Source organism: Chelonoidis abingdonii, chromosome 1, assembly GCF_003597395.2.
Source record: "Chelonoidis abingdonii isolate Lonesome George chromosome 1, CheloAbing_2.0, whole genome shotgun sequence".
NCBI classification, from domain to species: domain Eukaryota; kingdom Metazoa; phylum Chordata; order Testudines; family Testudinidae; genus Chelonoidis; species Chelonoidis abingdonii.
In genome coordinates this window covers 51288502-51310987 of record NC_133769.1, presented here as the reverse complement: position 1 = coordinate 51310987, position 22486 = coordinate 51288502, and the positions used below count along the sequence as shown (strand labels likewise).

The window sequence follows — 22486 nt, the reverse complement described above, 5'->3', positions numbered from 1 at the left end:
TGACAAAGTTTCATCAATTAGATATAGCTGGCTTCTTGTGTAGAATAGAAAATATTAAGTACACTTCAGTCAGAAAATCTATAATACAACCTTCAAAAATGTTTTCCAACTATTTGGAAAGACTCTCATTTCTTGAGGACATCCATTTCTTCTTCTCTTCCATAATTCTACGATGCGTTGCAAGGAAAACAGACTCTCCAATGGTGTTCTCCTCACTCAACTACTTATACTTCCAGTTGCGCTGTCAGATAGAGAGCTGAAGACTAAATGTGCTTTCCCTCTTAAAACAAGACTCTTTATAAGGAAGAACTATTTATGGTTTTAATGTCTGAAAAATGCCACAATTATGTGACTAAGAAAAAAAGAAGCGGAAGAAAATAGCTTCAGCAACTAGCTGGGTACACCCATGCAAGTTGTGGGAAAGAAAGAAGATGATGGCAGCAAAAGTTGTGAAGTATATACTGGACCACATCTATTTATTTATTTATTTTACACCATGCTCACCAACATGGCATCGGAGCATCTCTCCAATCACCTTTCTTATTAGACCATTTTAAAATTAATTGATAAATATTTATGTGATTAAGGTAATTGGATTTTGGGTCTTCATATTGCTGGGCTTACCATTGGTAGCAAATGAATTAGTAGTGTCGTCCCTTTTGAAATGAAGTCATTTTAATGCTTAGTTTTGAATCCTGAGAGCCTCATCGGCATCGGTAAGGTACCTCGTCAGTGCCGGGTATATCTCACTGGTACCGAGGAGAGCTCTAAGAATGCACCTTTGATATACCTTTGAAGGTGCTTGTGCATTTCCTCTCTCAATAAAGATTAGGTCTGCTTGGGTGGGGCCATGATCCTGTCTGGACAGGTCCCTTGTAGTTGTTGAACGAGCAGTATTAGCATCTCTTACCTCCTATGCTCCCCAGCTGCCTGACTGCCCCCTGTATTTGTGTTCTGTGGGATGTAGATTGGACTTTGAAGGACACCTAATGCACCTAAATAAGAAAACTGACTCTCAGCATTTCTGACCACCAGTAGCTCTCTTTGAAGTAAAATGTCTAAAAATGTTAGCATTGACCTGGTGCTGTTTATTACTTTTACCCATGGATAGACTTTTTATATTAAATCCTGTGCATTTAAATAAACTATAAATAACTATTAAAAGGTTGATCTTGCACAGAATTTCAGCTGAATAATCAGGCCATGTCTTCAACTGTTTTGGAGTATCATCTAAGAGTACTGAGCAAGCTTTTGCCTTGACCTGTTGTTCTAGATTATTTTTAGTTAATAAAAATTAGTGAACATTGCCTAAGTGTTTGCAGAATAGAGAAACAACCAGTGTTAGTATGAAAGGAAGAATAACTGCACTTCAGAGAGTAACAGATATCTAAAGAAGATTTAGAGTGATGAAACCGATTCAAACACTTTGGTTGAAAAAAACAGAAGAAATAAAGAGAAAAATTCAGAAAATGACATCCAGCAGCCTCCTCTTTCCCTGCAAGATATACTTCCATCCAAATTCAAAATATGATATTAATTTAGGGTTTGAAAAAATAATTAATGTTCAGTGCCTCGGGAAAGCTCTTTGAGCACATTCTCAACTTCAAGCATGTGCTCAAAGTCTCATTGACTTTGCATGCTTTAGTTCTTATGTGAATAAGGATGCTATCCTGGGGCCATAAAAGAATACTGCACCCAGACTGGACTTGGACTGTAGTAATCCTGCTTCACTGGTACTCCTAGAATTCCTTAAGGTTACAGCTAGCTGCTCCAGTTGCCGTAATAGTTACACTTTACCAGCAGTTTCTGAATGTTATGAGTAATGGGGATTTTTTTTTTCAACTGTTGGGCAATTATAGTTATTTTTTCCCAAACTAGTTAAGTACTTACTTTCTGTGTTTCCAAATATAAAATTATCTGGCTTATTATTTTTGTGAAATTGGTTTACTTCATAGTTGTCAGCGTTGGTTCTAAAGTAACACCAAATGAAAAGCAGAAATTCATAAATGCCTAACTGTAGCTTTTCCTGTAAACCTACTTCAGCTTTCAGTTTCATATGCATAGTACCATGTCCACAGGGCTGCGATACATTTGTAAAGCTTTGCGGACGATACCAAGCTGGGAGGGGTTGCAAGTGCTTATGAGAGATAGGATTAAAATTCAGAATGATCTGGACAAACTGGAAAATGGTCTGAAGTAAATAGGATGAAATTCAATAAGGACAAATGCAAAGTACTCCACTTAGGAAGGAACAATCAGGAATGACGTGGACAAATTGGGAAAAAGTCAAGAGAAGAGCAACAAAAATGATTAAAGGTCTAGCAAACATGACCTATTAGGGAAGATTTAAAAAAAAGTGTTTGTTTACTCTGGACAAAAGGTGACTGAAAGGGGACATGCTAATAGTTTTCAAATACATAAAAGGCTGTTACAAGGAGGAGGGAGAAAAAATTGTTCTCCTTAACCTCTGAGGTTAGAACAAGAAGCAATGGGCTTAAATTGCAGCAAAGGCAGTTTGGGCAGGACGTTAGAAGAAAATTCCTAACTGTCAGGGTGGTTAAAAACTCAAATTGCCTAGGGAGGTTGTGGAATTTCCATCATTGGAGATTTTTAAATGCAAATTAGACAAACACTTGTCAGGGATGGTCTAGATCAGTATTTCCCAAACTTGGGTTGCTGCTTGTGTAGGGAAGGCCCCTGGCGGGCCAGGCCGATTTGTTTACCTGCCCCTGTCCGCAGGTCTGGCCGATTGCAGCTCTCACTGACCACGGTTCACTGCTTCAGGCCAATGGGAACCGCTGGAAGCAGCGTGGGCTGAGGGATGTACTGGCCGTCGCTTCCAGCAGCTCCCACTGGCCTCAAGCAGCGAACTGCGGCCACTGGGAGCCGTGATCAGCTGGACCTATGGACGGGGCATATAAACAAATCAGCCCGGCCCACCAGGGGCTTTTGCTACACAAGCGGCGTCCCAAGTTTGGGAAACACTGGTCTAGATAATATTTAGTCCTGCCATGAGTGCAGGGGACTGGACTAGATGATGCCTTGAGATCCCTTCTAGTCCTATGTTTCTGTGATTCTGTCAGGACCTTAGACTGTAGTTAGGTGATAGATCAGCAAGGGGATTTAGGCACCTAATCACCAGTTTTGCTGCCTAAATCCAAGGATTCAACTGAGAAGCAGGTCAGCTAAAAGTTGTAATGGATAAGTACTTTTGTGGGTCTAGTTCTGAACTCCTAGGGACTGTTTTTTTGTTTTTTTTTTAAAAGCAGCAGTTCCTAGTACAAGAAGGACTTGATCCTGAGTCAGTACTGTAATACAATTGAATAACAGTAATAACCAAGGAAAGGGTATGATGCTTTTATTGTATCATTTGAAAAAACTTATGAAAGTTTTGAAGCGAGAGTGGTTTTTTGGATGAACACATTCTAATGAATATCAAACAAAATATCTAGCATGTTAGAGTTTGGAAATAATCTGAGTTGAACTGTGTCTTTTTTTCCTACTCACTGTCAATTTTGAGGGTTTATTTCATATAGGCAGAAAGATGTAATGGAGAAGAGAAAGGTAGTATACAGAGAGAGAAATCTAAAGACCAAACTTCTTTGAACCAGAAAAGTGTTATAAGTTCCTACAGAAAACCCATGAAAAAGGAGTGCATCTGTTTACCGCCTGAGCATGCCATTGCTTTCATAGCATCTTTAGACTCTGTTGGGAAAACTTTCTGAGTAGGTATGACACATCAACCAAGGTTCAAGCATTTGCTTGGATTGTTGGTAATAGTCATTGTAATGCTTTAATTTATTGACCTTACTTTCAGGCCCGTTTCATAACAAAATACCTACAAATACAATTTTTTTTAACCCCTACAAATGGAGGCAATGTTTGACTTCATGTGTGCTTGGACAGCAACTAGCACATTGTGTCAGCACTTCTGGAATCAAGAAAATAATCATAGAATCATAGGACTGGAAGAGACCTTGAGAGATCATCTAATCCTGTCCCCTGCACTCATGGTAGGACTAAGTATTATCTAAACCATTCCTGGCAGATGTTAGTCTAATATAGAATCCAAAATTTTTCTCCATTATTTGAAGTCTAATAATGAAATCCAAGAAGCCTAAAATCTCAATTATGGGGAAAATTCCCATTTAAAAAAAAATAAATTTAGATATTCTGCTGGAGTGGAGGTGGGTTAGGAAGGAGAGGGAAATGAGAGGGTAAGTTAATGGTTATTTTCACTGTGAAATCTGAAAAAATGTTGGGATAGACTTTTGTCTATGGACATTTGGGGGCAGATCCTCACTTGGAAGTTAATGGTGTTATGCTGCACATCTGTCCTTTGATATCCCTTCAGCAATTTAAGATATTCATTTTTGGATAATCCTCAAATCAAGAGTTATTTTACTGGTTAATTGCCACACTCCTTTCTTAAATGTTGCACCTTTATTCTCCTGATGGTAACAGTTTAATCACAATTTCAGGATTGGTTCACAGAATAGCCAATTAAGTAGTGCTGGCTAGCAGCCTACTGTATATACAGTCATAGTTTTTCAAGCAGAGGAAATAAAAATGAGAGAATTCAAGTATGGTTTAATCCTCAGCAATGAAAAGAAGTTGGGAAATGGTGTAAAACTAATAGAAAAGTAAAATTAAAGGTCATGAATTATGAACTATTCCACTGCCCATAGCAGACTTTAGATATTGGGAAGATGTCTACTTAAGACTGAATGATAACTGTTCTGGTGTGGGAACATCTAAGGAAATTTGACTCTTATGGTTGCTTCTACACTCAGAATTCCAATTCACTTGATTAAAATTTATTTTGGAATTTTGACTGCCCCAAAATACAGTTATTCTTTCAGTAGGACTGTTGTTTAATATCATCTACTCCATCAAGATTCTAAATAGAGTTGTGCACCATCACATCTTATACAAAACAGTTACCGCTGCACAGTGAAACATCAATTGTTTTCCAGCAATTTAGGATTGGTATGATAATCTTCTTAATTTTGTTCTTCTGGTTAGTTTAAGAGCAAAATCTTTTAAAATGATTTAAATTGTTATCTGTGTGCTAGAGATACAGAAAATTAATAAAGGTAACATTAAGAATTTCATGCCCTTCCCCCCACTATTCAACAAGTGGTAATTCACTTTATTTTAAAATACCTTTAAATAGCACACATTATTAAACTCATTTAAAAATGTTATGTTGTTTGAAATATTATTTCAACTTGAAATCCAAGTGCAGTATTTTATGTACTGTTTTAACATGGAGTATAGATTTTTAAACTGGTGATCTGTCAGTGACTGATGTGTTGTGAATAAAATAATTGCCTATGGTAGATACTTATGAAAGCGTTCATTTAATTTGGAGAGTGAAAATATGGGTCAGTGCTTGTCAGCAGGAAGAAACTTCACATGGGAAGCTACATGTGAACATATTACTGTTGAATTCCACAGTACTTGTAAAGAAGGCTTAAAAGTCTCTTGGCCAAGACCATGAAGTAACCTTCCTTACGTTTGGAGTATGTTTATTACAAAAAGAAAAGCATTTTGTAAATTTGATTAGAAATTCATTTTAATTCAACAATGACTTTTCATATCTTTAAAAAAACACCTGAAAGTTCTGTTACCAAGGGATTTTTGTCTCCATCAATTTTGGCTATTAGTCAATAAAAGTCCTTAGTCATATGCTGAATCTCAGACCTTTGACACAGTTCCTATAGCTTTTATGAAATTCCCGTGTAGCAAGTAGTTTGTACATGAGATGCACGTCTGCATGGGCAAAAATACCAGATTTTGCGTGTCATTTAGAGGTTTTGTCTGAAAATGTTGTTTTGGAAGGTAAATAAATTTTGTTAAAACTCGAAACACAGTTTGCTGTTAAACTGTCCTCTTAAGGTATGTTTGCATGTGAACGTATAAAATGCAAACCCACTGAAAGACTTTCATTAAAGAACTAATCTGATTAGATGAGCAAAAATGATGGGAAAACTAGTTGAAAACTGACATTATTTTGCATTATTTGAAAGGGGCAAATAACAATACTTTCTACTGTTATCAGTGATTTGAAATTAAAATGTTTTTCTTTGATTTAGAAAAATGTGACAAAGTGAATACAGCTGCAGGAGAGAGAGACATAACACCACCTTCCAATAACCAAAGCATACAACCAGAGATACAAGACCAGTCTGTCTGGGGAAATCGCACTGATGGTGACCTCATCAGAAGTAAGTTTTTCCAGAACAAATTGCTGTCGTTTAGGCTTGCTTTACTAGTGTAATGGAGTACTGACTGTTGACTCAGTTAAATGTGTGTCAAATCAATTATGTTGCAACCATAATGTATGTCAACAGAATTTCTTCCCTGAAATGATTCCTGTCAGCCTTATCAGCAAGAGGTTGAAACCAAGACATAAACAAGATGTTTTGGTGATTTGAGTGTCGCTGCTTTACAGTATAATAAGGAACTCCTGTACAGTTTACCTCTTTAAGACATAATATTATGTGATATGATGTACTTTGCCTATAAGTTCATGACAAGATGAGTTTATGTAGCAGACAAACTAGTTGCAGTGTGCAACTTTACTAGGTACTATCACCATAGGTTTATCAAGTTACATGTTTAAGTTGCAGAGTAAACTAGGCTCAACGCAGCTTTCTGTAAAGTTAGAGCTTCCATTCAGATACACTGAGCAACAGTATTCTGCAAGTTTATAAGGAATTTCAAGTCCTAAAGTAGCACGCTTGCAGAAAGGTCTTGCATAACAAAATGTAGCCTTGGCAGACCCAGAACTAAAAGAATGTTGTAAAACATATCTTAAAGCATGATTAGTAAGGGATTAACACTAGATAGCTTTTACAAGGTGCACCCCAGTCTATAATTTATTTTTAAATAAAGAACGTAAGGCTATTTCCATTTTCTCGTATCGGTCGGTGTTTATGCACTGCCCAATGTATCCTGAAAATTGCACAGTTTAAAGATAAAATGTTTTGCTAATAATTGTTAGTGCTAATACTATGTTTACTTTAACATTCTGTGAATAGTTGAGCTTTTGAAAGTCAAGGAAGTGTTAGCATGGAGAAAAGTCTTTAATTACAAGGTATATTCATAAAGTGAATAAGCTTGAAGCAGCGTTTTGCATCTACTTTCAACCTGAGCAACGTGGACTGACCGTCCACTTAAAGGTCAGAGTTGCGTCACAGTCTGCATGTATTGTCCTCCTTCAGTGAAGTTTCAGTAGGATAAATTTGTGGTGGTCTAGTCCTCAGAACTCTCCATAATTAAACATTTCTTTTCTCTTGTGGGGTTCCACCTCCTCCCCTCTCTGAGCAGCTGAATAAAAGTCTTTTTGAAATATCAGCTTCTCTTTTTTTTTTTTTTAGATAACTCCATAAATATTTTGCTGTATCTTGGATGTATTGTATTACTAGTTAGGTAAATTTAAGCTTTCCTAAGAAACATCTAAGGGTAAATCTGTACATTTTTCATAGTTTGGGGTAATAGTTGTTATATATCAGGGGTTCTCAAACTGGGGGTCGGGACCCCTCAAGGGGTTGCGAGGTTATTACATGAGGGGTCGTGAGCTGTCAGCCTCCATCCGAAACCATGCTTTGTCTCCAGCATTTATAATGGTGTTAAATATATAAACTAGTGTTTTTAATTTAATAGGGGGGGATCACACTCAAAGGCTTGCTCTGTGAAAGGAATACAATTGTTTGAGAACCACTGTCATATATGGTGACATAAATGTATGTAAAGCAGTATGGTGGGAGAGCTGTGCCACAATTAACAGGTTCCTTATCCCAAAGGACTATCAGTCTAAGGGCATAAGCTAGGGCAGTTCAAAATACTGTACCGAGTATTAAGGTGTGTCTGCACTACAAGCTCTACAGAGGCAAACCTTCAGCTGCACCCCTCTATTGCGGACATTTGCTGCAGCAATGGGAGAGATTTTTCCATTGCTGTAGGAAATTCCTCCCCCTTCCTTTGAGAGGTAAATCAATGGAAGAATTCTCCTCTGGACCTAGTAGTGTCCATATTGGGGCTGAGGTGTCATAATTCCGTCTTTCAGGGTGTGAATTTTTCACACCCTTGAGTGATGTAGCTAGGTCGACCTAAGTTTTAGGTGTAGACCTAAGTTTTAGGCCTTAGTAAAGCAGAGTAGCTGGTAGCCATAACTGAGAAAGTGGATGTTAAAAGGTTTTTGGAAAGGAAGAGAGCGATGTTCTAAATGTAATGGCTACAGGCAAGAAGATGCAGAGTTGAGAGTGAGCAAAGAGAGAGGTGGGTATAGTGGAGGAGATGAGAGTAGAATTGTTCACAGAAGGAAGGGTATGAGGATCCTTGTAGGTTAAGAGAAGAAGTTTGAATTTTATGTGGGATTAGAAAAGAGGTTGGGAAGGAAGGCATAGAGTTCTGGGAGAGTAAAATCACTTGGTAGCAATATTTTAGATGGACTGAACTGCAGTGGAAAGAGAATGGTATAGCAGAAGGTTGCAGTAGTCAAGATATAAAAACTAGTGCATGAATTCTGTTCTTGGCAGTTGGATTGGAGACAGAAGGGTGATTTTTTTTCTTTTCTTTTCTAGATATGGTATAGTAAGAAGCAGCAGGAATTAGCAAGTACGTGGAAGTAAGGAGAGTCTAAAATGATACCATGATTGAATGCCTGAGTAATGGGAGGGATCATCTCATCATTGATAAGACTGCAATAGGATAAACATCCACCAAAATATTTATTAGGATTTTCAAAAGGGTTTGGCATTGGCCTAATTGCTCCCATTGAAGTCTATATCAGTTTTACCATTGACTTCAGTGACAGCAGAGTTAGGTCAGTGCTGAATACCTCTAAAACTCCCATCCTTTCTATTTGAGTTTCATATAGCAGTAAAGTGCTGCCTTATGATGAAGCATGTGTGAATAACTGTTGTGAGATAATGAATACTCATTTTTTTATTTCACTATTGTTTTTTTCCCTTAATTTTCTTAATGCAGAGCAAAGTGATCCTCCAAGAAAAAGTAGTAAAAATCATAATACTGAAGCAGATTTTCTCACTGTTCATCAGTTGTGGGCATGAGGAGGGACGTAGCTTTTACATCGCGTGAACAGTATTTGACTCAATTACATACCGCAAGTGCTATTTGTAAAAGTTTTACACATTGGTCTTCTTGATGATTGAATCTTGAATAACAGACCAAGTACAATAAAGAGAACCTTGTGTGTCTAAAACATTGTTTATCATCTGAATAATAAGTAGTTCAGCCAAGTATACTGTAGTATTCAAGAAATATTGTATATAAAAATAAGTCTGGGACTAGAAGTAAACAGTGTTTTGGCATTATGGTTATATTTTAAATAAGAAAATTTATATTACACTGCTTAGTCAAATAATTAGCTTTTTGTGTTTTTAAATTAATTTTAAACAAAGGACACATTGTAATTTTTGTTCAAGAGTCTTGCCATCTATTTACCACTGTCCTAATGATTCAGTTTCTCTTTTTCCGTATGGATTGTTTTGTCCACCCACACAGTTGATACGTGTCTCCTTTTGTAATAAGAACCTTCTAGTTTTCATATTATAAATGTTTCCATCTGTTAATTTTCCAAGTTTTTCTTTTTTACAGATGTTTGTTATCCTGGTGTATGTAACTAAATTTATCGATCAGTTTTACTGATCCACATATAGTACAATAGATTCAAATTTTAGGGACTCTGTGTAACAAGTTCACTATTTTTATCATTGCTCATTTGCATTTGTAAATTCACGTTACCTGGCAGAATTAATAAACTGAACATAAGAATGGCCATACTGGGTCAGACCAAAGGTCCATCCAGCACAGTATCCTGTCTATTGACAGTGACGAATGCCAAGTGTCCCAGAGGGAGTGAACCTAACAGGTAATGATCAAGTGATCTCTCTCTTGCCACCCATTTCCACCCTCTGACAAACAGAGGCTAGAGACACCATTCCTTACCCATCCTGGCTAAAAGCCATTAATGGACTTAACCTTCATGAATTTATTTAATTCTCTTTTAAACCCTGTTATAGTCCTAGCCTTTGCAACTTCCTCAGGCAAGGAGTTCCACAGGTTGACTGTGTGCTGTGTGAACAAGAACTTCCTTTTATTTGTTTTAAACCTGCTGCCCATTAATTTAATTTGGTGGCCTCTATTTCTTATATTATAGAAACAAGTAAATATCTTTTCCTTATTCAATTTCTCCATACCACTCGTGATTTTTATACACCTCTATCGTATCCCCCCTTAGTCTCCTCTTTTCCAAGCTGAAAAGTCCTAGCATCTTTACTCTTTCCTCATATGGGACCCGTTCCAAACCCCTAATCATTTTAGTTGCCCTTCTCTGAACCTTTTCTAATGCCAGTATATCTCTTTTGAGATGAGGAGACCACATCTGTATGCAATATTCAAGATGTGGGCATACCATGTATTTATATAAGGGCAATAAGACATTCTCTGTCTTATTCTCTATCCCTTTTTGAATGATTCCTAACCTCCTGTTTGCTTTTTTGACTGCCACTGCACACTGTGTGGATGTCTTCAGAGAACTATCCGTGATGACTCCAAGATCTGTTTCCTGAGTAGTTGTAGCTAAATTAGCCCCCATCATATTGTTTGTATAGTTGAAATATCTCATCCACTCATTGTCTCATACAAACCCCTTCACATCCCTTAGCTTGCAGCCTGTTCCCCAAACCAGCTGCCTAACTGGTTTTGCTGCATCTTTACATGCTTAGACTCCCACACATCCCTCTGTGACTGGCCCCTCTTCCCCCGAATCCTCAAACCCAAGTCTCAGAAACCAGTAATGAACACAATCATACTACCACTGACAAGTGGCCTACCCCCAGCATGCATCTTTCTCCCAGTTGATGATCATTCAGGGCGTAGTGTAGGCATACTTACAAGATGAACTGTATTCTGGAAAGCAGTGACTCTTAAAAGGACCTGCATGTCATGATGGATAATCAGGTGACCATGAGTTCCCACTGCACTGCTGTGACCAGAAGGGTTATTGCAATCCTTGGATACATGAATGGGAGAATTTTAGGTAGGAGTTGGGAGCTTCTATTACATCTGTATTTGGCAGTACTTGCATACTGTTTTGGTTTCCACACAAGGTTATGTTAATAAATTAGAGAGGGTTCAGGGGAAAGCCATGAGAAAGATTAAAGGATTGGAAAATATGCCTTATAGTGAGAAACTCCAGGGGCTCAGTCTATATATCTTAACAAAGAGAATGTTAAGGGTGATGTGATCACAGTTTATAAATACCTACATGGGAAATAGAAATTTGATAATGGAGGGCTCTTCAAGCTAGCAGATGAAGGTATAACAAGGTCCAATGGATGAAAATTGAAGCTAGACAAATTCACATTAGAAGAAGGGCATATATTTTTTATCAGTGAGAGTAATTAACCATAGGAACAATTTACCAAAGGTTGTGGTGGATTCTCAATCACTGGAAATTTTTAAATCAAGCTTGGATGCTTTCCTTAAAGATATGCTGTAGTTCCAACAGGAATTAATTCAATGAAGTTTTATGGCCTTTGTAGTACAGGAGGTCAAACTAGATGATCACAGTGGTCACTTCTGGCCATATAATCTGTTAACACTTATGCGTGAAGTTAGCTATCTAACACTGAAAGGTTATGAAATGTATGCTGTGACATACTTTTTTTCTTGCATTTTTTTCTTTAATTTCTTAGTTTCATTCTCACTGGAAGAGAATAATACAAATTAATCTAACTGGTAATCATTAGAGGCAGTGAGAGATTAGTGTGAATTCTTTCATTGCCTGGAGGAAGGAAGGAGCCCAACCTTGTTTGTTTATTTTTTTGCATTCCATTCTGCCAACAGTGTGCTAGGTACTGCCTATCTGTGCTGGAGGCCAAAGGGTCCGGTCCAAAGAGCATGCAGAAGAAGCTCAATGTCTCTGTGAAGACAAACATACAAACAGTAGTGGGAAGGAAAGCATCCAAGCATGAGTGGTCTGGAAGAGAGTATCGGCCCACCATTTCTGTTGAGTGTGCATTTTTTGTGCACACATGTGTGTTCTCACAAGTATATGGTGCTTATCAAGTAGTCAGTCACTCAATAGTTAGTATTTGCATCTGCAACACATTGCCCAGTAGGTCAAAACATAGCTATAGTTCTTCTAGTATAATTAGCTAGGCAGGTAGCAGAATGTTTGAACCTAGCCTCAGAACCTGGAAGAACCATTGTCTTGTTCTGAGGCAGGCCAAGGACTCTGTATTACCACATTGCAACCCTCTGACACCAAGTGCTTGGTTTTGAGGCCCTTCTCTGGACTTCATCCTTCTGATGGTAATCTCCTGTAATCCGCCTACTCCAGCCTTCAATTTGGTAGCTGTGTATGGCTCCTGTTGTAAGACAGTTCTCTCTGCACCAGCAGCAACTAAAGTTTTTGATCAGCCAGGATTTTATAGCTTTGAAAAATCCCAGAAACTATTATGAACCTTTTCCCTTCCACAGAGAATCACCCTCGGCCTTCTTATTTCAGTATTCTGCAAGCATTCAGGATACTATTCCTCTAATGAAGCTGTTCTAAAGCCAGCCTTTTACCAGGTTTGCCTTCTTCCTTAGTTGTGAGTTTAAATACCAGCAAATAGCTCTTTTCCTCCCTCATCCTAGTACAGTCAGGCATCCTTTATGGAGACTCTACTTCTGCTGCAAGGCTTCTTTGATATGTGGGGGAGGGGTGCCTGATGGAACATGAGAGCTCTGGGAACAGAAATTCCGCTATCCAGGTATGCAGAAAATAGGCTGGGCCAGACAGGAAAAAAGATGCATTCACGCCTCCACATACACCGCATAGCTGTATATGCTGAGCCCATTAATCCCATCCTGTCCTTGCCCGTTGCTGTGCACCCACACCTTTCAAAGGCTCTGTATGTTTTTTCCCTTGTTAAGCTGAAATTAAAGAAGGTGCTAAAGTTTAACCGCATTTGCTTTAACTAGTGTCTGTGGAAAAGGCTATGATGCAACACCACTGCTTGTAGCAGTGCTTCTCTCCCCCAGTTGGAGATTGGGTGTACATTCTTTTACCGATCCCAAACTACAGTGGCTTCTGCAGTTTAATACTCAAACTATACTGGCACAGAAAACATCTTTTTTTTTTTATAGTCAAAACAACATTCAAAAGGATTAAGTAGGTAGATTTTAGACACAAGTCTTACAGAAAGTGAAAAGTCATCATTAATGTACGTTTTATGTAGGAAAAAAAATGTGTGTGTGATGGGGGGAGAGTTTCAGTGACTTGATCGCTATTTACTTGTGAGGATTTAATATCCGTTCTCGTTCTCAAGAAGGACCTTAGCTTTGTGATATTTAAGAAAACAAAAATCATCTCCCATAGATTCAAATTGTCATGAATAATTGATTAATAATAATCCAATTCTGAAAATTAAATAGCCTAAAATATGCCCATGTTTTACAGATAGAAAGGTCATTGCTATCCATCATTTCTCTGCTTCAATTGCCTCTTTCTCCTCTACTAAACAGCATCCTGCATAAGGGTTCTCCTGGGAAAGGGATACTTCATCTCTGGGGGGATAAACTACCATTTACATTGTGATGCCCACTATCTTAATTAAAGAAAAGGAGATAAGGAAGGTGCTGTGATTATATTACTGTAGGAGATGTATGATCTTCTCTATTACTCAAATTTACACAGATTTTATTTTCTACAGTTAATTAATGAAAACAACTACTATAGGAAAAGGTCTATTTTGGTATTTGCAATGCCGTATTTTTGGGTTTTGGTAGGTTATTTTTATAACTTGTTATAGTATCTGATTTTAGAATGATCCCTTCTGCTTGATTTCAGTCCAAGGATGAATTTTTCATAGAAATCTTATAGTGTATTAAACCGTTTTAAAGTTATGGGAATGAAAAATCTTTTTCTGTTTAAAAAAAATGTCATAGTGCTTGAAGTAACTCAAATAGCTGTTTTCAAACTTCAGAATTGGCAAAGCCTCTATGATGGCTAGTTACTTTGTAAGTCTAAAATGCTTTAAAAATCCGATTAATAGAAATGAATGAAAATAGCATACTGATCCTAAGTAGTCCATCCTCATCCTTTAAAGACGTAATTGCATAATGTTCCAAATGGGATAGACGAGACATTTGACCAGAAGTGCGTCTAAATAAACAGCGCAGCTTTGTTTATTTCGATGCCCTGACATTCAAACAAAGGCATCTGGGATATGATCTTGAATGTTTGATCCTCTTCGAGACGTTTAACACATTTTCAGAGGAAGTGTGTCCAGACAATAGATTTAGTAGTTGTGTCTAGGAGCACCTTTATGTGTAGCCACTTTTTGGGACACCTGAGCAATTTCTCCTTTAGCCAGATCACCCTAACCTCTCACCCATCTACCATACACCTCCTTTACTAACTTCTGCTTTTCCCTCTAATGTGCTTCCTTTTTCTCAACTCTCAGATCTCCTCCAGTATATACTGACATGGCCTAATGCCATGTGTATTTTAACTTGTTCTTCCTAGCCGGTTGTTTAATTCCTTGTCTGAAACTAAATCTATTATATTGTTTATTCAAGTGAACTATTACAGTGAAGTGGAGAAAAGAGTTTGGCACCCAAAAGGCTGATGACCTACCAAATATTAAGATTGCTCACAAAGTGCATACTTCTGAAATCACTGTATTTCAAAATGTTGAGCATAAGCTAATCCTTTCAGCACTACATAAAGATGAATAATGTGACCTATTGTGACAGTTTTCAGCCAGTAAGTACCAAAACATTAATTTTGATTATTTAACTTATTTTAAAAAGACAACACAGGACAAGTTATACATCTTGTACTATATACAGTTATTCTGATAAGCTTGATCTTAGATTGTACGCCAGTTGTTGTGGGAATTCTAGTCTTGAATGAGAAGTTTAAGGCCTTAGTCATCTTGGGGCAGGTCACTGCATTATGTGCTGCTTCTATTCTAGAGTGGGCTCTTAATTGGTCCTTTCTATGGCACTAGAGTTTAGTCCTGGTTCAGGTGCATCAAGCCTAGAGGAGGAGAATTTAGAAGATTTGAATACATGTGCAGTTACTGTAAACTGGTAAATGCAAGTGAGAAATCTGTAAGCCATTACTAGCAGTGCACAGACAGAATAACAATCTTGACTATTCCTAATATGCTCATCACAGTTCTGAGGTAGCACAACCAATCGAATCACATTATATTTCTCCATAATGGATACTATTCACCATTACTCCCTGATGATTGAGCTCTGATTGTTTAGATTCTCTCCCCCATCCCCCCTTCTTCTACTAAGAAATGTGAATGAGTTGGTCTTTCCTGTTGTGAGGAAGGCTTTTGCAAAAAGGTAGGATTTAGATTGTCCCTGGAAAGGGTCCATTTTGGGATCATTCTTATTTTTTGCTGTCATATATTCCAAGGTCCCTCAGCTGAGCATGTTCTGCCCCTTACTCAGTAAGACAGTATCTGAGATAACTAGGCCCTTATCAGTAGGGTCCTTGAAGGTTAGAACCAGGACTTTGAACTGAACCCTATATTGGAAGCTAGTAGGATCAGCAAAGTGCCAGTAATGTGCACTTTGTAGCCTTTTTTGCTTTAAAAAAGAAAAGGGGGGTGGGGTGCTGGTGCATTCTGTATAAATTGAAAATGTCTTGGTTTTTAATCCACAACCCCAGATAGAATGAATTGCAGTGGTTTAACCACCATGGCTACTTTTTCATAGTGTGTAACATCCCGGGTGACTGAATGTGGAAGAAGGTGTTTTTTTTGTTTTTTGCTATGGCTACTACTTGCGTGTGTAGCAGCAGTCATGATTCCAACAGGAACCTTAGATGCTGTGCTGGGTGATCACAGTGTTGATGCACGTATGTTACGTATACTAATGGCCAAGATTATTTGAGGTCTTTTTGTTTTTGTATAATTACATTCCCACCTCAACAGCACTTTACTTGGTTGCTAGGATGACAATCATAAATTCTGTATATAGTTTGTGATTTCCAGATAAATTTAAAGATGCCATGTTTTGAATATAAAGTAAATTCTAGCTACATTTCAGAATAGTGTCTGTTGTTGGTACCATGTCAGATAAACTTAATCCAAAACTGTTATATGCTGAATTGGTTTTAAAAATAGTTCACTATAATTGTAATTACGTCTCATAAGTAGAAAATATCATGTATATTTGTTTTGTGCTTTTAAAGTGAAAGAGGAATAAAAATGTGACCAAATTTAATGTGAAATATTATGGAGTCCCTGAGTAAGTGTGGCTTCACTCTGCTAATTTTCAGTAAGACTGGTTTCAATTAGCCATATTTTAGCAATTGTAACAACAAATTACATACAGTACAAAAACAGTGATCAGACATGGTTTTGTACTTTAAGAATACATTTTTGCCAACCTCTTAACCCCCACAACCCCCACCCCCCCCGCATGAATGTGAACCATTGCAGAAGTGGTTAGCATTTCTCATTTTAAATTCTATGTATTTTTGGTGTGTTTTATAGCACAACTTGGTGTAGGTTGCATGGCTGAAAAGTGTTAATGGGTCTTCCATATAATACGTGTGCGCGCACATGCACATATAGGTTACATATCACAGTGAATTCTCTCTCTCACTTAAATCAGCCTCTGTACAGATGACTGGAAGATAGCTAAATGTATTGCCAATTTTTTTTTAAAAAGCCTCCAAAGGCGATTCTAGCAATTACAGGCTGGCGTGCCAACCTCACTACTAGGCAAATTGGTTGAAACTATAGTAAAGAACAGAATTATTAGACATGTAGATGAACATGAAATGTTGGACAAGAGGAAATAATGCCTCACCAATCTATTAGAATTATTTGGGCTGACTCAACAAGCACGTGGACAATGATGATCCAGTTTTATAGTGTACTTGGACTTTCAGAAAGCATCTGACAAAGTCTCTTAGACAGAGGAAGCAGTCATGGGATAAGAGAGATCCTGGATTAGTAACTGGTTAAAACATAGAAAACAAAGGTTAGGAATAAATGGTCATTTTCTTAGAATGGGGAGAGATAAATTGTGGGGCTTCCCCAGGACGTATATTGGGACCAGTGCTGTTCAGCATAATCATAAATGATCTGGAAAAGGGGGTAAATAGTGAGGTGGCAGAGATTGCAGCCGATACAAAATTACTTATGAAATCCAAAGCTGATTGCGAAGAGTAACAAAAGGATCTCAGAAAACTGGGTGACTAGACAACAAAATAGCAGATGAAAGTAAGTGTTGATAAATGCAAAGTAATGCACACTGGAAAACATAATCTCAATTATACATACAAAATGATGGGATCTAAACTAGCTGTTGCTATTCAAGAACGAGACCTGAAAGTCATTGTGAACAGTTCTCTGAAAATATCTGCTTTTTAGACTCTTGCTGAATATTGAGTAAACAGTGCTAGGAACCATTAGGAAAGAGAGAGATTGATATTTTCTGTCTTATCATATGTCACTATGTAAATCCGAGATATGCCCATACCTTGAATACTGCATGCCGTTCTGGTTGCCCCATCTCAAAAAAGATATATTTGAATTGGAAAAGGCAACAAATGTTATTAGTGGTATGGAACAGCTTCCATTTGAGGAGAGATTAAAATGAGTGGGACTGTTCAGCTCAGAAAAGAGTCAACTAAAGGGTGATATGATAGAGGTCTATACAATCACGATGGCATGGAGAAAGTGGATAGGAAAGTGTTTGTTTGTTATTTACCCCTTCATATAACATGAGAAATGGGGTCACCCCATGACATTAGTAGGCAGCAGGCTTAAAACATATATAAGGAAGTACTACTTCATACAATACACACAGTCAACCTGTGGAACTCATTGCCAAGGGATTTTGGAAAGGTCAAAAGTATAACTGGGTTCGAAAAAGAATTAGATTAGTTCCTGGAGAGTAGATTCCCCCCCCCCCCCAAAGGCTATAAGCCAACCCCACGCTCTGTGTGTCCCTTAACCTCTGACTGCCAGAAGGTAGGACTGGATGACAGGAGATGGATCACTCGATAATTGCCCTATTCTGTTCATTCCCATGAAGCATATCACACCATCTGCTAGTCAGCATTCTGGGCTAAATGGACCATTGGTCTGACCTAGTATGCCAATTCTTATGTCCTTAATTCTTAAAATGAGAGAACCATAATAGTAGTTTACCCCCTAGTCTTTTATAAACACTTATGTGTTTGTGACCTGTCGTGAGTGACAAACTAGCGATCGTCTAAGGGGACTTTGGTACACAATTCCCACTGCAAGTTAATGAGTGATTATGTGAAGCTGAATTCTAACTGTCCAGAGGACAGAAGGATCTCTGAACATTATTAATTTATTTTGCATTCTGGTAGTCCCTGCAGTGTATGAGGCACTGCCTACTAATAATACTGGTCACCCCAATTTCAAGGGTGACATCAACAATCACAGTTTGTACTAATGGGGCTTTCCATGGCTCAGTAAACCAATTTGGGAAGAACAACATTTGCTGGACTGACCACAGAGCCATTTGGTTGCCAGTGTTAATTGAGTTGCCCGTTGTTTCCATGTCTGACCCTGTGCTTCTAGCTGCACCTCGTGGTTCTCCTCAGCGTTGTGGACACTCATACTTACAGTGTGGTGCCATCTGATATGGTCAGATGCCAGTTCATCAACGATCGAATCAGAAATATTCATCTTGTGCAGATTTTGACTGAGCATCTTTGAAGTGTTTCATCTGTTCTTCATAGTTACAGTTGCTGGAGCATAAATTCAGAATGTAAAATTTGTTTTGCTAGATGATTCTCAGGCATACAAATTACATGACCAGTTCATCTCAGCTGGGTGCAAATCAAATGAGCCTCAATACCAACTATCTTTTGCCAAGACTTCCCTGTTGGACAGCTGGTCCTACCATTTGATGCCCAGCAGTCATCATAAGTGTTGTAAATGGAAACTGTCAAGGTTTTTAATGTGCCATTAATAACAGATCCATGTTTCACCCCGTAGAGCAATGTCATTAGGACAACAGCATTATACGCTTAGATTTTTGTCTTTTTTACAGAGATTCCATGTTGCTTTCTGGTTCAGTGACAAAGGAAACCATATTGCGGCACTGCCTTGCTTTATTTGCATACCCACTTTGTAATTGATTGTCATATCAATGATTAACATGCTGCTGAGATTACTAAACTGTCTGACAACTTGGAGCATGGTAGCTTCCAGACTTGTATGTGGATCTTGACAAGGTCGTTGAGGAGCTGGCTAGTACATAGTTTTTATTTGAGTGATGGTAAGGCCAGAGTTCTGAGCTGCCACAGCAAAGCAGCTTGTAAGGTCTTGTAGTGCTGCTTCAGAATTTGCTACGAAGTCAGTTATTGGGGTAGAGTAGTTTCTGGATCAATGCTTCGCTCACCTTGGTATTCACATGTAGACGATAGAGATTAAAGAGCTTGCCAGTGTGAAAGCGGATAGAGACTCCATTTGAAGAGTCTTGGAGGGTTCCTCTAGTATTACAGTGAAGAATAAACCAAAAAAGCTAGGAGCAAGGATACATCCTTGCTTCGCCCCATTTGTGATTGGAAATGGGTTTGTTAGATCACTATCAACATCAACTCTTCTAAATGTGGTTTGTGGCATTGCCAAATGATCATAAAATTTTATCTGAACAGTTCTACATCTATTCTCTTTTGGAACCCCCTTTCAGGTAGTGGAAACCAGGTATCAAATCCTCCTCATGCTTCTCTTTCTACAGACTAAATAAGCCCACTTCCCTCCAGCCTCATCCTCACGTCATGTGCTCCAGACCCCTAATCATTTTTGTTGCCCTCCCCTGGACTCTTTCCGATTTTCCACACCTTCTTGTCGTGGGGGGCTGTCAATAAACAGATTAGCGAAGGTTAATGTTTCTTTCCACCTGTAAAGGGTTAACCAAAGGGAACCAAACACCTGACAGAGACCCAATTCAAGGAAACCGGATTTTAAAGCTCAGGGAGGGACTGTTGGGTCTGTGTCTTTTTGTCGAGTCTCTCAGCTAAGAGAGGATTCTTTCTATCTTCAAGCTTCAATCTTCAGTTTCCAAGTTGTTGAGTACAAAGGTAGAAAAAAACAATAGGCTTTTATTGGTTTTTGTTTTGTATTTACATGTGTGTAGTTTGCTGAATGTTAAATTGTATTCTTATTGAATAAGGCTGTTTATTCATATATTTATTATAAGCAAATAGCCCTGTGTATTGCACCTTGATGCAGAGATGTATGTTTATGTGTCCTTCTCTCTTTTATATAAAGCTTCTTTTTAAAGACCTGTTTGAGTTTTTCTGGGTAGGCTAAGAAACGAAGGGAAGGGAAGTTCTCTTTGTGTTAGATTTATGGAGGTGATCTGTGCAGCCTCAGGGGAAGAAGGAATGGGGGAGGTAAATTGCCCTCTCTCTGTTTTGCATTCAAGGAGTTTAAGTACAGTATCGCCACAGATAACCCAGGAGGGGGAGCTGGGATGAGAATAAAGAGGAGACAAGGGGAGGAGGTTAGTTTCCTTTGTTGTAAGAACTGCAGGGCATCTGAGTCTTGGGGGGTCCCCCAGGGAACGTTTTGGGGAGAACCCGAGGGAGTCAGGCCCTGGAAATCCCTGGCTGGTGGGCAGCGATATCAATCTAAGCTGTATTAAGCTTAGAGGTTCATGCTCGCTTCTCAGTTTATGAACGCTAAGGTTCAAATCTGAGTAGGAAGCTACGACAGGGCCCAAACTGGACACAAGTACTCCAGAAGAGGCCCTCACCAATGTCGAGTAGAGGGGAAAATCATGTCCCTCAATCTGCTTGGCAATGCCCACTGCTTATACAGTCCAGCATACAAATGGCATGAGTCCTTCTTGGCAACAAGGGCACACTGATCTCGCACGTCTTATCCCAGCTTCTCATCGGCCTTCGTTAGGAGAGATTCCCCTTAGGTCGCCTTCTGCTGGCAACATAATGCTGCCTAGCCATTTGGTCCCTAGCTCTCTGCATGTGCATGGGAATTCTTCTCCAAGTGCTAGAACTCTGCACTTGTCCTTGTTGATCTCATCAGATTTCTTATGGCCAATCCTCATTTGTCTTGGTCCCATCCTGTACCTACCCTCTACTCATTCCAGCGTATCTCCCATTCCCCTCAGTTTACGTGTCACCCTGCAAAGTCGCTGAGGGGTGCAGTCCACACAGCTCTAGATCATTAATGAAGACTACTGACACAAACACAGGAAGTGACCTTGGGCAGCGCTCCCTTGAATACCGGCGAGCCAACTAGACATGGAGCCATTGATCACTACCCGACAATCTAGCCAGCTTCTATCCACCTTATAGTCCATTTATCCAGCCATACTCTTTAACGTGCCAGCAAGAATACTGTGGGAGACCGCTGATTCAAAACCTATTGCTAAAGTCAAGAATAACACGTCCACTGCTTTCCCCTATCCCACAGAAGCCACTGGTTAGTCAGGCATGACTTGCCTTGGTGAATCCATTGCGGATTGTTCCTTGATCACTTTCCTCTCCTCTAAGTGCTTCAGATTGAGTCCTGAGGACCTGCTCCATCTGTTTCATGTCCAGGGACTGAGATGAGGCTGATGGCCTGTAGTTCCCTGGATCCCTACCTCCTTCCCTTTTATAAAGATGGCACTACATTAGCCTTGTTTCCAGTCATCGAGACTTCCTTGATCGCCACTGAGTTTCATAAGATAATGACCAATGGCTCTGCAATCAACATCCACCAACCCTTTAGCACCTCGGATGCAGCGCATTTGCCCCATGGACTTGTGCTCGTCCAGCTTTTCTAAATAGTCCTGAACCACTTCTTTCTCCACAGAAGGACGGTCACCTCCTCTCCATGCTATGCTGCCCAGTGCAGCAGTCTGGAGCTGACCTTGTTCTTGAAGACAGAGCAAAAAAAGCTTGGTAAATTATCTTTTCCAATCCTCGTCACTAGGTTGCCTCCCTCATTCAGTAAAGGGGCCCACACTTCCTTGACTTTCTTCTTGTTGCTAACATACTTGAAGAAACTCTTCATGTTAACTTCTAATATCTCTTGCTAGCTGCAACTCGAACTGTAATTTGGTCTTCCTCATTTCCACTCCTGCATCCCTGAGCAAATATTTTTTATTTTCCTCCCGGCTGTCTTATGTCCTTTCTAAGCTTCACTTCTATTGATCTCTTTTTGAGATTAAGATCAGCAAGGATTTCAACTGTTAAGCCAAGCTGGTTGACCTTGCCAGTATTATAGCTTATGCTTTCCAATCTTTCACTATTCATAATATTGGCATTGCAATTTCTAATCCGCATGTACTGAGGGGACTGAGAGGTCTGATCAGGCAAATTGAAAAACAGTCTAAACTCTTGTGTCCTAAATTGGCCATCCAGCCAGCTTGAAGTTTTCAAACAGGAAGAAGCTTCATATTGACAAGCTTCTCACATATCTGCTCAAGAGAGAACCCT

At 38.9% G+C, this 22486-nt stretch overlaps 1 protein-coding gene across 4 annotated transcripts in view; it reads left to right on the top strand.

Annotated features, from left to right (window-relative positions):
• MDFIC (MyoD family inhibitor domain containing) overlaps positions 1–22486 on the top strand; it is a 98742-nt gene that overhangs the window by 4811 nt on the left and 71445 nt on the right. For all 4 annotated transcript variants that reach the window (XM_032777459.2, XM_032777461.2, XM_032777462.2 and 1 more), the window contains exon 3: positions 6099–6230. In XM_032777459.2, coding sequence (XP_032633350.1) covers positions 6099–6230 — 132 coding nt within the window. The remainder of the gene's footprint in view (positions 1–6098; positions 6231–22486) is intronic.